General features: G+C 38.5%; 1 protein-coding gene across 1 annotated transcript; it reads right to left on the bottom strand.

The window, feature by feature from the left end:
- Positions 1-4,695: 4,695 nt before the first annotated feature.
- On the bottom strand, positions 4,696-13,927 carry LOC124374876 (the record flags this gene model as incomplete). The annotated part of the gene is made up of 2 exons (XM_046833020.1): positions 4,696-4,938; positions 13,796-13,927. Coding segments are annotated over 2 exons (360 nt in total), but the record flags the coding sequence as incomplete, so codon positions are not given.
- Positions 13,928-14,629: the final 702 nt, after the last annotated feature.

Here is a 14,629-nt window from a genome sequence, read left to right as displayed (position 1 = left end):
TTTTGAAAAAGGTTTAAGTTGGATTTCTAAAGCCATGGATATGAAACACCTGTGATGATGGCAAAGAACATTACTTGTTGATATTGTTTACTGTCTTTGAAAAATTATGTACCTTTTAAAAAAACATCTTTGGCACAAACAAATAGTTTTATTTATTAGGCTGCATGTGAAAGTTGCCAGATATGAGAAAGAATGGAATTTGTAAAGAAAGTGATACTTAGAATTAAAATAAAATTGTGTGGATTGTATTGTGTTGTGGTTACAGCTAAGCTACTAGACTGTATAACGATGAACCAGCAAATAACATCATTTGTACTAAAATAGTATTTTTAAAAATACAAATACAATCCAAAATAGTCCTGTCAGTTGACCAGTTTTAAAATAGTGTAAAACTGGGTATTTATCAAATACAGCACTGAGTTGTAAGAAAATTTGGATTTAGACTCTACTTTCCCTCTATTTTCAAAATCTACCCTGTGCCAAGAGTTCAGGGGTAAAAAATACCCTTACTCAAAAAAATTTAGGGTTGGTGCATGTAATCAATTGAAATCATATTTATTTAACTTAAATGAACGTCAAGTTGACCAAATTTTTCATAAAAATTTATGATTTATTAAGATCAGTTTCGCCCCTTCCACCCCTTCTAACAGAATTCATTAAAAAAATAATAAACATGTTATTAAGCAGTTACTTAACTGATTAATATGTTAATGGCATGCTATTGTTAAAAAAACACACACAAATAAAGTACAAATAATCGCAATTAAATACACATAACTATGCACAAACCAAAGTTTATTGGTTAGTTATTTGCAGACAGATGAATTGTTGGATAGCTGTAACAATAGTAAATTTGGAATTCTGGTATTGTTGCAGCAACGTTGTGGTGTGAACTCTAAAAGCATTTCAATTTGGACATTGTACTGTTAAAACTCTCGTTTCTCAACCTACAATGTTTTATACTGTAAATTTGTTGTTATTATTAACTTGATTAAAAAAACATCTTAAAAAATCTAAACAAAGCAGGTTTTTTGAGACCGAATTTGTATATTTTGTCTAATATATCAGATATGGATGGTTCTTACACGTCATGGGACGTATTTTATTCACTGTTTAAGTTCATGCTTTCATAATATCCCGAATAAGTTTAACACCTATATCTGTCCTATAAAAACACCTGTTTTGATTTATTTCGTTTCTTTTTCCAGAAAAGTCGGCAGACGTATCTTTTTTAATTCCTATAGTTCGCTAACAAACCGTCTCCGGACATTTTTTGTTTATATGAACTTTCTTTCATTATTTTGATGAGAGGAAAACCACGTGACATGTTTGTCGGGGTTAGCTCATGGGACATCCGTACATATAGTGACAGTTCAACTAAGCCTAAAATATATACCAATATGTGTATTAATCAATATACTAATAAAACATTTTCTAAATTCGATACAAAAAATGTGATTTTGGTTTCTCCTGATAAACAGCGCTTAGTTTTTAAGCAATCAAGTCCTTAACAAAAAAGCAATTTTCAGGTTTTTTTAAAGAGTATTAAGCTCATCTAAATATTTTTTTCTGGATCTTATTTATAAGAAGGTTTTCTGCTAAAAGGGCTCAAATAAGGCACGAGCAAACTATAATGGTTATATCTTACTAAATTTTTACCCTTTTTGTGAGAAACCTACAATTTTGTACTCTACAAGATGTTGATTGATTACTAATAGGTTTTTGAGGTTATTTTGAAAAAAGGTGATTTTTTGCTAAATTACATAAATGATTTTCTCACTTCTAGTTCAATTTTTTAAACAATTACTTTAAAACTGGTCATACACTCAGAACGTTCTTATTATGAACATAATATTAAATCAATTGTAAAGCGGCAACAATTTTTTCAAATGGGAATAGAAGAGAGCAAGAAATTTTCACTATATTTTAGAACGAAAAAATACTAATAAACTTTTATGACTCTTCATAAATCGCTTAGTTTATCGGTGACTAAAACTTTTATAAAAAATAAAATTAAAGGTTTTTTATAGGACTTTAAAAATAGTGTCTATGAGTTTTCCCCTAAAATGGCATTGGTTTATTAGTTTTATACGAGGGTCCGTCCATAACAGTAACGCGTCGTCTTGGATCGTGGCGTCGATAACGTACGTGGGGGGTAGACAGCCGCCATTCTCACATTGGTGTGCGCAGGCCAGCAGCGTTCAGTACGCTATTCTAAGCTGTATGTAAGATGAGAGCATCGTGCAATCGTCCGCGCGTTTCTTTTTGGATGCAAACGATAAAAACATGGAGGCGCCCATGGGATAGAAAAATCTGCTGGCCACGTGTGAATTGTGCGTGGTTGGTAACTAAGAATTTCTGTGGTCGAAAAGTTACAACAGCAGCTTCTGAAATTCACATCATATCGTTGAATTTGATGTTGCGGTGTGATGGCCCAAACATTATGAGCAGAAGGTGTGTAGTCAGCTCCGTTTCAATGCAATGGTGGGTCATACCGCTTCGGCCAAGGAAGCCGAAGAAAGCTCTTTTTCAGCAAGAAAATTGATGGCTACAGTTTTTTGGGATGCTAAGGGCATCTTGCTCATTGAATTTATGGAGCGTGGTACGACCATTACAGCTGCAGCTTACTGTGAAACCTTAAAACGGCTACAACGAGCGATTCAAAACAAGCGTCGTGGTCTTCTGACATCTGGTGTTGTGTTTGTCCATGACAAACGCCCGCCCTCATACAGCTCAAAGAACGACAGAACTTTTGAAAAAGTTTCAAATGGGACGTTTTTGACCACCCCCCCTACAGCCCGGATTTGGCTCCCAGTGATTTCCATCTTTTCCCGTACATGAAGCGGTGGCTTGCATCTCAGAGGTTTTGCGAGTGATGAAGAGCTTCAAAACGCTGTAACATGTTGGCTACGTTCTCAGGCGGCAGATTTTTTTAAAGACGGAATTAAAAAAACTGTTAAAGGATATGATAAGTGCTTGAATTTGTATGGTGAATATGTAGAAAAGTAGAGAAAAGCTGCCAGTTTTAACATTTATATAATAAAATTTTTGTATCTCAACTAGTTTATTTTTTATTTCAAAACGGAGATTACTTTGTGGACAACCCTCATACATAGAAACTTTCCATTTTGATGTTTGAAAAAATACCAACCAACATTCAACAAGCAATAATTCCATTTGATTTTTGTTCTTTTTTTAAGCTATACTTTTGCTCTCCTACAGGTTTTTCGATTAAATGCATTTTTTCCAGTTATTCACGAAAGTCCGTAAGAAAAAAACCTCATAGAACAAAAATTGCTTTAAATTAGTCAAATTTATAGATTTTCGCACTTATTTGTAATGAAAAACTCACCGCCGAGAAGGGGTGGCATCCACTCCCAGTGAAAAAGTTACCCCCGCACAGGGTAGACTTTGAAATAGAGGACAAGTGGAGCTTAAATCCAAAATTTTGTATGAAAATCGGTTCTGTATGGGATAAATACACAGGAAAATAGTCAATGACTGGACTGATATCTATACCAGTGTATCAGTCTGTATCAAAATTATATGAAGTATGTATAATGAATTGTTTTTAAAATGTTTACCTGAGTTACTACATTATCTTCTGATGAGTAGAACTCACAGACATATAATGCCCATTTGATGCAAGGCCTGTAATGCCACCAACAGTTGTGCTGCCCAGCGCCGGACAGTATCTTCAGACAATACCAGCACCACTCACTTCCAACTGGCCACCATTGCGGAGCAGCATCAGGTCCCACAGAACTTAACGGTGAAGACCCCTAAAAACAAAGAGTATTAATTTAGTTAATATTGAAATAATGTTAATCATTTCAAAATAGTCTTCAGTAATGTTCAAACCTTTTTTATCTTGTGAAAATTACAGTAAAATAACAACATTAAATTTAATACAATAATGACTATAATTTTGTACTTAAATTAAAAGCTAATGCTTTATCCAGTTAACAGGTAACCTTATTAATTAAATTTATCAGTCTGCCAAAACTATCCGGCACATTATATAAGTGTTGAAAAGTGTTTTGTGCAGTTTTAATAGGATTAATGGTTTATTATTCTTTTCCTTTAAGGAGAGGTCATTCTCTTCTTGAGTATTATTCTGTTCATCTTCCTGGGCCACTGGCCTGTGTGAGAGCCTTATAAAACAGAGTAAAGGAAAGGTCAGAATACTATTGGTACAAAATTTCAAGATTTTTTGAAAATATTTATAAATTTAGTCAAACTGAATTTAAAATAAGACCAATCAAATAATATTTAAATTTCACTGCACTAAAAATTAATGTTTGTATAACTCTTGAGGCAAAAGTTTTAGAAAAATGTAGTTAATGCCATCTTGCTAAGCATCTAAAAAGGCTATGTATATTAAAATTAAACTAAACTCATAAATTTTTTTAATTAAAATATATCAAATTTTAGAAATTAAACAAATTCTGAGATTATACCAACTAAAACTGTATTATAAATTTGGTAAAAACAATTTTATCTTTGGTTACCAACAAACAGTTTACAAAAAAACTCACACAAATGGGTATTAAAAAAAACTTTTTTATGTGGTTGGTTTTTAAAACATATAATTGTGTCAGAAAACCAAAATTCGACTTTTTGGATCACAATACTTTTTCTTGTACAATTATCAACCCTAGTCCACAGTCAGCCTCACTTGGCTTGTCACATTCTCACTCTCCAGCAATGTTATACCATCAGTATCAGTACTTTTACCAAGAAATGTTTCCTAACCTTAGAACTGATGTTGGGTGCGAGGCGACAGACGTCAAGAGATCGGCCTGAGTTGTTGGAAGCTACAGATAGCCTGTCAGGTTCTCTGTCCACAGTCAGCCCCACTCGGCTTGTCACATTCTCACTCTCCAGCAGTGTTGCATCTACAGACTGCAGCAGTCTCTGGGCGTGTTCCACAAGGTCCTGTCAAATATATTCTAACTTTACAAACTGACTCTTTCGGGTGCGAAGTGGCGGGGTCTTCATACCCCCAACACATGTGCCAAGCCAGAGCGTCCACGAAGCACACGCACAGCCACCTTCTCTCTTCTTGAGTGCTGTACTTTTCGTGCGCGTGCACCTGGGAACTGCCTGATCCAAATCTTGTCTTCTTTTATACTTTCCGATCAGGCTGAGCTGATCTGGCGGGCTTTCTGTTGAACTATCCCAATTTTTAACTTTTCTTTTCCCACTACTCTCACCTGTCGGGTAATCTTCCCAACAATCTATCTTAAACTATTCTAATTCTAATTTTCCTTCTGTTAATCCAAGCCAAGGTGGAACAGCATATGCCGAGGGCTGCGTGATCAAGGGAGAGCTTGGTCGTAAATATGCGAACTCTGGATACCTGGCGACCTCCAGTTTTAAACCTAGCCTTCCCCAAGTAGAGCGGGACAATGCTTGGGGTGACCTTTAGATCTCCGCTACTTGTGGGAACACAATGAGTACAGAATTTAAAGAAAAACAAAACAAAACCAGAGAGAGCTCTTGTAGCACTCAAAAAGTGGAATGAAAATTCACGAAACACAGAGGGATTGATGATGGGCTCTGACCCTAGCAATCCTGATCAAACCCAAAAACAGGCGGACTTCCTAGTAGAAGTCCAATAGCCTCCGACTCGGTTAGAGTCGAAACCGATGAAGAAGATGCGATACTGGAGGGCGATCACCAGAAGGAAGAGGGAGCAAAAGTCGAGAGACAGCTTCCCAGCACTGCCTAAGTTATGTGGAGCCGCCAGGAAACGCATGGTCTGGTTCCGAAAAAGAAGAGGGTATTCCCCAAGAAGAAGCCAGGGAATTGGCCTTAAAACCAATTCCAGAAGAAAGAAATAAAAAATTGAACAAACAAAAAGAGGGAAAGAAACCGAAAAGACCTCACTCTGATGGATCCACTCCGGAGGCCCATCAGAGGAAGAAAAACAAAGAACGAAGGAAATCAAGGGGAACGCAAGGAGCAATCTGGACAACCCCAGAAACCTTCCTACAAACAAGCGGTAGCTGGTATAAGGGTTAGGGGTCTTGGCACTCCAATTTTCCCGAGACCCTACTCACAAACCGAACAGATGGAGAAAGATCCAGAGCTTCATCCTGGAAGCTATCGTGGAGGAACAGGAGGGTCCCTACTCTCCAAGATTCTACGGTATCAACAGGGAGACAAGGGGTTCTAATCTTCACCTGCGAAAACACTGAAACAGCAGAATGGCTTAAAGGAAAGCAAGACTCCCTAAAGCCTTGGGAAGAGGCCAGTCTAAGGATAGTACCAGAGGAAAGAAATCCCTCGTGCGAGAATCGCGACTGTCTATCTTCCTGACAGTATACTTGATACAACCGAAAAGATAATGAAGCTCTTAAAAGGACCAAAACAAAGAGCTATCTGTCGGAGAATGGAATGTTCTGCGGAGAAGCGACGAGGGGAAGTCTGTCCTACTCACCCTGGCAAGTCGACTGCGCTACAGCGAACAAACTTGAGAAGGAAGGTCCTTGGATCGGCTACAAGTTTGGGAAAGTTTCAGCTTAGACTGAAGAAAAAAACATCAAGGAAACATAGAACAACCCACAAGGGAAGAGGGACTACAGAGAAATCTGAAGACGGTCACCACAGAAAAAATGACCGCTGAAGAGATGGAAGTGGAGGAGGCCACGAAGGTGTCAGAGCAATCTGTACATACCTTACCTAAAAGGTCTACTCCACAAGCCAGTGCAGCGGTCGAAGAAGAAAGACCCACCTGTTCTCTCTTCTTGAAGAAGGGACCTTACGCTCAAAGGACCATCCGTCTCGGCTCGAGGAAGAAAAGGGGATAAAGTCTCCAAGCAATCCAGAAGAAGAGACGGGGATGGACCACCTGGGGGAGGTGGGAAAAAGGCGTAAGTATGCGCCTAATACAGATAAACCTTACACCATGCAAAGGGCGCAACTGACATCTTGGGAAGAAGGTTTATCTCAACAGGCCTGGATATCGCCCTAATCCAGGAGCCTTGGATCAATAGAGGTTGCATCAGAGGACTGACAACTCAGGTAGGTAATCTCATTTATGATCGAACAATTGAAAACCCAAGAACTTGTATTCTAACTTCAAAACTAATAACAGTCTTTCCGATTACAGATCTAATAACAAGGGATCTGGTGGCGGCTACAGTGAAGGTGGCTTCACTGCAAGGGGACAGAGAGGTTACTATAGCCTCAGCCTACTTCCCCAACCCGTCAACAAGCTGCCCACCAAAAGAACTAGAAAGACTATTGCAGAGCTGCAGAGACAGAGGCTCGGCCCTCATTCTCAGCTGCGACTGCAATGCTCACCACACGTATTGGGGAAGTACGAACACAAACAAGAGAGGTGAGGAACTTCTACAGTTTATGTTCAGCAATGATCTAGTGTTAGAGAATAGAGGGTCAAGCCCAACCTTTATAACTAGAAATAGGAAAGAAGTCCTGGACATAACCCTATCTACAGGACTCAAAAACATAAATATAGTAAGGTGGCACGTCTCCAAGGAGGCCTCACTATCGGACCACTGTTCAATTAGGTTCGACATAGAGGAGATAGGGGAAAGATACGTGACCCACAGGGTTCCTAAATCGACCAACTGGAGAGGTTACAGAGAGTCCCTGGCAGAAGAGTTGGAAGAAATAGGACCATTTCAGAAAAATGAATTGAATTAGAAAGGTCTGCACAAATAGTAGAGCAAGCTATAATAAAGGCCTACGAGAAAAAACCTGTCCTCCCAGCCAAAAACCGGTTGAAGAGGGATGTGCCGTGGTGGACTGGGAGGTTGGAAACATTAAGAAACACAAACCGAGGAGGAATTATTAAAATGGGCAAAAAGGACAGGACGACTGGCTCCCTTATCTACAGGCCCAAAATGAATATAAGAAAGAACTTAGAACAAAATAAAAGAAGAACCTGGAGGAATTTCTGTAAAAATATTAACAGTCTTCCCGAGGCATCCAGGCTTCAAAAAACTCTCCAAACGGAGCATACAAATCCTATGGGGACTCTAAGTAAAGGACAATGGTGACCTAACAATGAACAGGAAGGAGACCTTAGAACTACTTCTGGAGACACACTTCCCGGGGGGTCAGCTAACCTCGTAATGAGGATACTTATTCTCTATATGGGGGGGGATCCAGTCGGGAGGTGGCAAAAGCCAGACAGGTGTCTAACAGACTATTCACACACGAAAGAATTAAATGGGCGATAAGATCGTTCAAGCCATTTAAATCTCCTGGGGCGGATGGAGTTTTTCCAGCCCTTCTTCAAGAGGGGCTGGACATTCTATTAAGTACCCTTAGCATTCTATTTAGAAGCAGTTTTCGCCCTAGGATATATACCAAAGAACTGGAGGATAGCACTAGTGGTGTTCTTGCGGAAAAATGACAGGGATCCAACAAAACCCAGTTCGTACAGGACCCATAAGCCTAACCTCCTTCATGGTTGAAAACTATGGAAAAAATAATAAATAGACACATAAGGGACGTAATATTACTGGTACACCCACTTAGTCCCACACAACACGCATACATAGAAGGAAAATCAACCACCACTGCTCTCCACAGTTTAGTGAGAGAGGTGGAGAATACCTTCGAAAAAAAGGAAGCCCTAGTCAGCGTCTTCATGGACATTGAAGGAGCTTTTCGAACGACCCGAGTAGCATATCAATCCATGAAGACTGCGATGGAACGTTTTTGGAGTTTCCCCAGACGTTAGTCAAATGGATAGTAGCCCTCCTAAAAAAGTAGACAGGTGAAAGCCAAGTACGGGGACGAATCGGCTGCGATCACGGCCCAAAGAGGCTGCCCCCAGGGGGGAGTCTTGTCTCCTCTCCTGTGGGCGATGGTAGTGGATGATCTCCTAAGAAAAGCAGAGAAGGAGGGGGATAAGGCTACTATGTTATGCGGATGACCTAGTGCTTATGATTAAAGGGGAAAAACATTGGCAGGCTGGAACGCCTAATACAAACAGAACTGAACTTCATAAGCAACTGGTGTTCATGGGGAAGGTCTGCAGATCAACCCATCAAAAAACAAATATGATTAACCTTTACCAGGAAAAGGAAATTCCAGCTAGCTAGCCTAACCGGTCCTGGAGGGAATCAGCATTAACCAAACAAAAGAAGTGAAGTATCTGGGTTTAATCCTGGATGAGAAGCTCACTTGGAACTCCCATATTAGAAAACAAGACATCCAAAGCAGTAAATGGCCCTTGGGGCCTGTAAGAGACTCTTTGGATTTAAATGGGGACTTTAAAACCCAAAATGATATATTGGATTTACGAAACCATAATAAAACCAATGGTCACATATGCTGCTTTAGTGTGGTGGCCGAAGGTCGAACAAACAACAGCTGCAAAAAGGCTACAGAGTCTTCAGAGGTTAGCTTGCTTAAGCATCACGGGAGCAATGAGCTCCTGCCCAACACTAGCAATGGAAGCGGTTCTGGGTTATACTCCTCTTGGCCAGGAAGTGATGAGAACAGCTGCGATGAGCGCAATGAAGCTTCTAGGAACAAAGGTAAATAAATGCTACCTCCCTAGAAGGCCACATGAAGGATATTGGAAAATTTCCCTGAGGCTGAAATGCTAACCAAAGTATCTGATACTATGGTTAAAGAATACTCCTTTGAAAAACCATACACGGTCTCTATCGGAAGTAGGGAGGAATGGAATTAAAAGGGAGGCCTACCCTAAAAAAGGAGTCCTGAAGTTTTACACCGATGGTTCACTCCTAGACTCAAGGGCAGGATATGGAATACATGGACCTGGAGTTGACATGGCTGTGCCCCTAGGAAGACATGCCTCAGTTTTTCAGGCGGAGGTCATGGCAATAGACTCATGTTCTAGAAGACTCACACAGTTGGGGACAAAAGGATTATCATACATTATACTCTCTGATAGTCAGGCTGCACTGAAGGCACTGGATACATGTTCGATTAATTCGAAAGCGGTCTGGGAATGCAGGAAGGCCCTAGCAGAGCTAGCAACAAATAACAGAGTAACACTCGGATGGGTGCCGGGTCATGAAGGAATTCATGGAAACGAAAAAAGCGGACATCCTCGCCAAAAAGGGAGCAGAATCCATATTGGTGGGGGCCTGAGCCAGGTTGTGGAATATCCTTCTCCAGCATTAAAGCTCTGGTTAAAGATTGGGAAAAGAGGACAAGATACAAGAATTGGAGTTAAAGAATATCCAAAATGTTTATCTCTCCTTATGCAAAAGGGTGGACAGCTCTCCTAGACCAGGAATAAGGAGGATATAAGACTGATATTAGGAATGTTGACAGGACATGGCCCTCTGAGGAAGCACCTTGTGAAGGTAGGCCTTAGTAGGAGCAGCGAATGTAGACTCTGTGGAGAGGAGGAGGAGTCAGCAGAGCACATTTGGTTGGATTGTCCTGCCATCGTAGAGACTAGGAAAAGATACTTGGGAGCATATCTCCTCAGCCCCAAGGACATCAGAGAACAGGAGCCCTTAAATCTGATTGGTTTTTGCAAAAGCCTCGGTTTTTGAGGGCACAAATAAAAGTAAGGGAGGCGCAAAAGGTCCTTTTAGGACTAAGTGCGGGGACAAAGTGTCCTCTTCCCTCAGAAGGAAAAAAAAAAAAAAAAAAAAACTGACTCTTTCAGGATCATACTACTGCTTTAAAAACTCATACAACTGCATTCATTGCCAGTACAACCATTGTTATTTAACCCACATTATTCCACTGATACATATATGGGACACCTCAGTGTAGTCTATTAACTGTATTTAGTCGTTATAGTAGCAGTACTCTTCAGACAGGTGTGAGTTATTACATATATTGTAATCAAATTAAAATCATTAAGCTATTTACTATTTAAACAGACATTACAAAACCTACCCGAGAAAATGCCACATATTTTTGCACAGATTTATGAAGTGTGTTAAAAAAATATGATAAATAATTTTTTTATCTAAAAAGTAATAAACTTAAATCGAATTTGATTTAATCTCCTTCAAAATACTGTCCTTGGCTGAAAATGCCCTTTATACTAACGATTAATCCATGACTGAAAAAACATTTCTGGAAGGCTTCTTTCGCAAGGGCTTTTTTTGTAACCCCCTCAATGTGTGGAATGTTGTCTTTAAGAAACAATTTTAATTTTTGGGAAGAGTCAGAAGTCGCATTGTGCTAAATCGTGCGAGTATGACAGATGTGGACAGACAGAAACACTCTTTTCGGACAAAAACTCGCGAATAAAAAGTAAGGTGTGGCCACGGTGCATTATTGTGATGAAGAAGAAAGCAATTTGCCCATTTTTCCTGTCTCTTTTCTTTGTATGGCATTTCACAAATGTTGCAGAACGCCTTTATAAAATTCAGGAGTTCACAGTTGTTCCCCTTGGATTGAACTCTGCCATAATGCCCTTACTATAAAAAAAACAATGAGCATGACCTTGATGTCTGATTTTGACTTATGTCTTTTTAGGGCGAGGAGAAGCATTGGTTTTCCATTGGGAACTCTGCATTTTGGTCTCAGGGTCATATCCAGTTACAATTTTGGGCATGAATCTGCTTGAAGCTGATCTTTCAACTCTGTGAAGACTGATACACGATTTCCCTTCTGTTCATCACTTAAAAGACTAGGAAAAAATTTTGCACTCACCCATCTCATTTGATAAATTATTGGTTAAAATGCTTTGTTGAACAGAACCATACGAGATGTTAAGATCTTCCGATAGCTCTCGAATAGCCATTGACCTGTTTGAACAAACCATTATTTCTACTTTTGCACTTTTTAGTCTGTTTTTGAGGATAATGGACGTCTCGAATGCTACTTACCTTAAACTGACTCATTTCTGCTTTTAAATTGGTCATACCACTTGTATACAATCTTCAGAGTTACCATATTATGGCCATACACAGATTTTAATATTTCATGAGCTTCTTTTGGTACTTTTGGTAAGTACTTTTTCAACTTAAAAAAGGTACTTAATGTTAATGCGTTGTTCGAAGTCCATGATGCACAACAGATACGATAAACGCAACCTCACTTAGGCTGGCAATTGAGGGACAAGCTCCAGCATGTTGAAACTTGTCACTGCCTATCCCAACAGATCACGCTACTAGGCAAATTACATCATATGCATGTAGCATTAGCAGTTGCCGCTATAACACATTCATTCACCGTATTTTTTAATCACACCTCATATGTTACCTCTTAATTGCTTATTAATTCTGAAACTGGCAAACACTCACTATCTGGCATTTGTGTTATGTTTCTTGTAGCATTTGATATCAGGGCCCTTTGAACATATCTGTATACTATATGTTTAACATTTTTTAAATATATCTAAATATTAACCATGGAAATAAATAGTTTTCTTTATTACAGGAAAGACATCTGAAGAAAATGAAAAAAAATTGACATACTACTATTTACAATACTTTATATTACTGATAGGATTTTAAATGAAATCTGGTGACTGAACAAACTTCTTTGTATTCTAAAACAGAATGCAATCACAGACTTCCAATCTTGACAGTTTATAGACAAAAAGGAAATCTTAAATTTTGAAGAACACAAGATTTTTAGGGCCATCAACTAGTAACAGTGTACAGTACAAAAAATCACAAGAAAGAGAGTTGCTATATTCTATTCTAAGGATTCCTTCCAAGACAAGCTTGAATTTATATATGTGAATGACAGCTGTATAGAACTAATATGCAAGATAACTGCAGTTGTCAAAATCAAACTAGGCAAGTCTCAACTTTTGCAGTCGAGATTTAAAGAACACTAGGATATCTTGAAACTGGCCTAGAAGTCACATAATAAATGCTTGAAAAGATCTCAGCAGAAAAGCATGCAGCTCTCATGAGTGACAAAAATATTCACTGCTTGAATATAAACAAAATGACTACCTGTAAATTATCAGTTTGTTAACAAGCTATAATACTCAAAAGCTCAACTTTCCACCAATTAAGATAACACTCAGGTCCTAGCAACTCGACAGATTATATTTGTGTACCAACATACAGCTGAAGGAGTTCAGCGTTGTAGTAATTTTTACAGAAATGTCAGATTGTACAGAAAACTTGTACTATGCAATTCATGAACCTGTATGAGAAATTACCTCAAAAACTACTCATTACCAAATATAGAATCATAAGACACAGGAAGTACTGCTTAACCTGTGTAAATGGGCAAATGTGTTAAATTCCAGAAATTTTACAATAGTTTCTGTGTTACTAGGTCACAGGCAACAGGGACTAAAGGATTCTAACAACATTAAAATGTACGTTAACAGGAGTCTGTTTGGGTTAGAAATAATCCACAAAAGCAATGGAGATAAAACGCTGACAAAAACAAACTGCAAATAAAATCATCACCAATACACACCACACAGGGAATACACCAAGGCTTAGTGAGCTACTGGGACCAAAGCTGTTTATTTTTATTTTAAAAAAGATTTGTCAAAATATACACAACATTACACGTTGGTCATAACTAACATATTCCATCATGCAGCAACATAACAACGTATGGTTACAAGACTCGCTACAAGAGCATCTTTTCTGCTCACAGGCTCAATTTTATGAAGCTACAGTTCTATTACTATCTGAATGCAATCAATGTGTAATTATGAACTAACTCTTCTTCTAATCTCAACCAATTATGTAAAACAGAATTTTTAGTTAGTAAAAAAGTTTAGTAAATCGTATTATTATCATTAGCAATCGAATGGAACGTAACACTTTGAAGATAGATTGTGAATATTATATCTAACAGTATTATGCACTATCTATTGAATAATTGAAAATATTACCTTAGTCTCAATGTCAACACTGTCAGCGATGTTCAGTGTAAATTCTGAGTTGACCAATGTGAGCACGTCTCTGTACAAGTTATCGCTCGAAGCAGCATCAGCGTAGGTAGACTGTTCTTTCGACTGTTGCAGCTATGATTGCTCAACGTATCACTGACAATCTTGTATACTGTAGGATTGCGTATCTTCCACTGTTGTGGGGTTTCTTCTCTTCTCTATCACCAACAATTCCAGGTGGTTGTGGACCTCAGTGATCCCTTGTAGTTCCATACGTTTGTTTCCTCCCGTTTTAATAGTCCCCGGGGGATACAGGTCTCCAAATAAAACTGTTTTCCCCCAGGACCTGAGGACGCGACTGTCGATCTTATACCACTCAACTAGTCTTGTTAAGGAAATAAAATGTCACACGTCAAGTAGATTTCAAAATGCGTATATTGAATTATGAACAGTGAAAAATGAAAGAAAGCAGAATTATATATTAGCATTTAATTACAATTATTATGCCATATTAGCATTAATATTACAAGCGAATCCATGAGCATCATTTTGGGTGGTTAATATGAAAATGTTTACATCCAGTTCTGGAGGCACTAGATCATCTAAAATCTCTGGAATTAATAATTAACTACGTATACTGAACAGTCTGGCGACACATGGTTAGCTCCCTAGGAAATGTAAAAATTTATTATGCAACAATGACAGCTAACACAACACCAATGGAAGTGATCTTGTAAGTCATTTAGAAAAATAATATGGGGCCTGTATACATGACAAATTTATGGTTTACATTTGAAAAGTTGAAGATTGCAATGGCTAGTACATTGTAACAGCTTT

Source organism: Homalodisca vitripennis, unplaced genomic scaffold (genome assembly GCF_021130785.1).
Source record: "Homalodisca vitripennis isolate AUS2020 unplaced genomic scaffold, UT_GWSS_2.1 ScUCBcl_10796;HRSCAF=19817, whole genome shotgun sequence".
Lineage (NCBI taxonomy): Eukaryota > Metazoa > Arthropoda > Insecta > Hemiptera > Cicadellidae > Homalodisca > Homalodisca vitripennis.
This window is presented reverse-complemented; position numbering and strand designations above follow the sequence as displayed.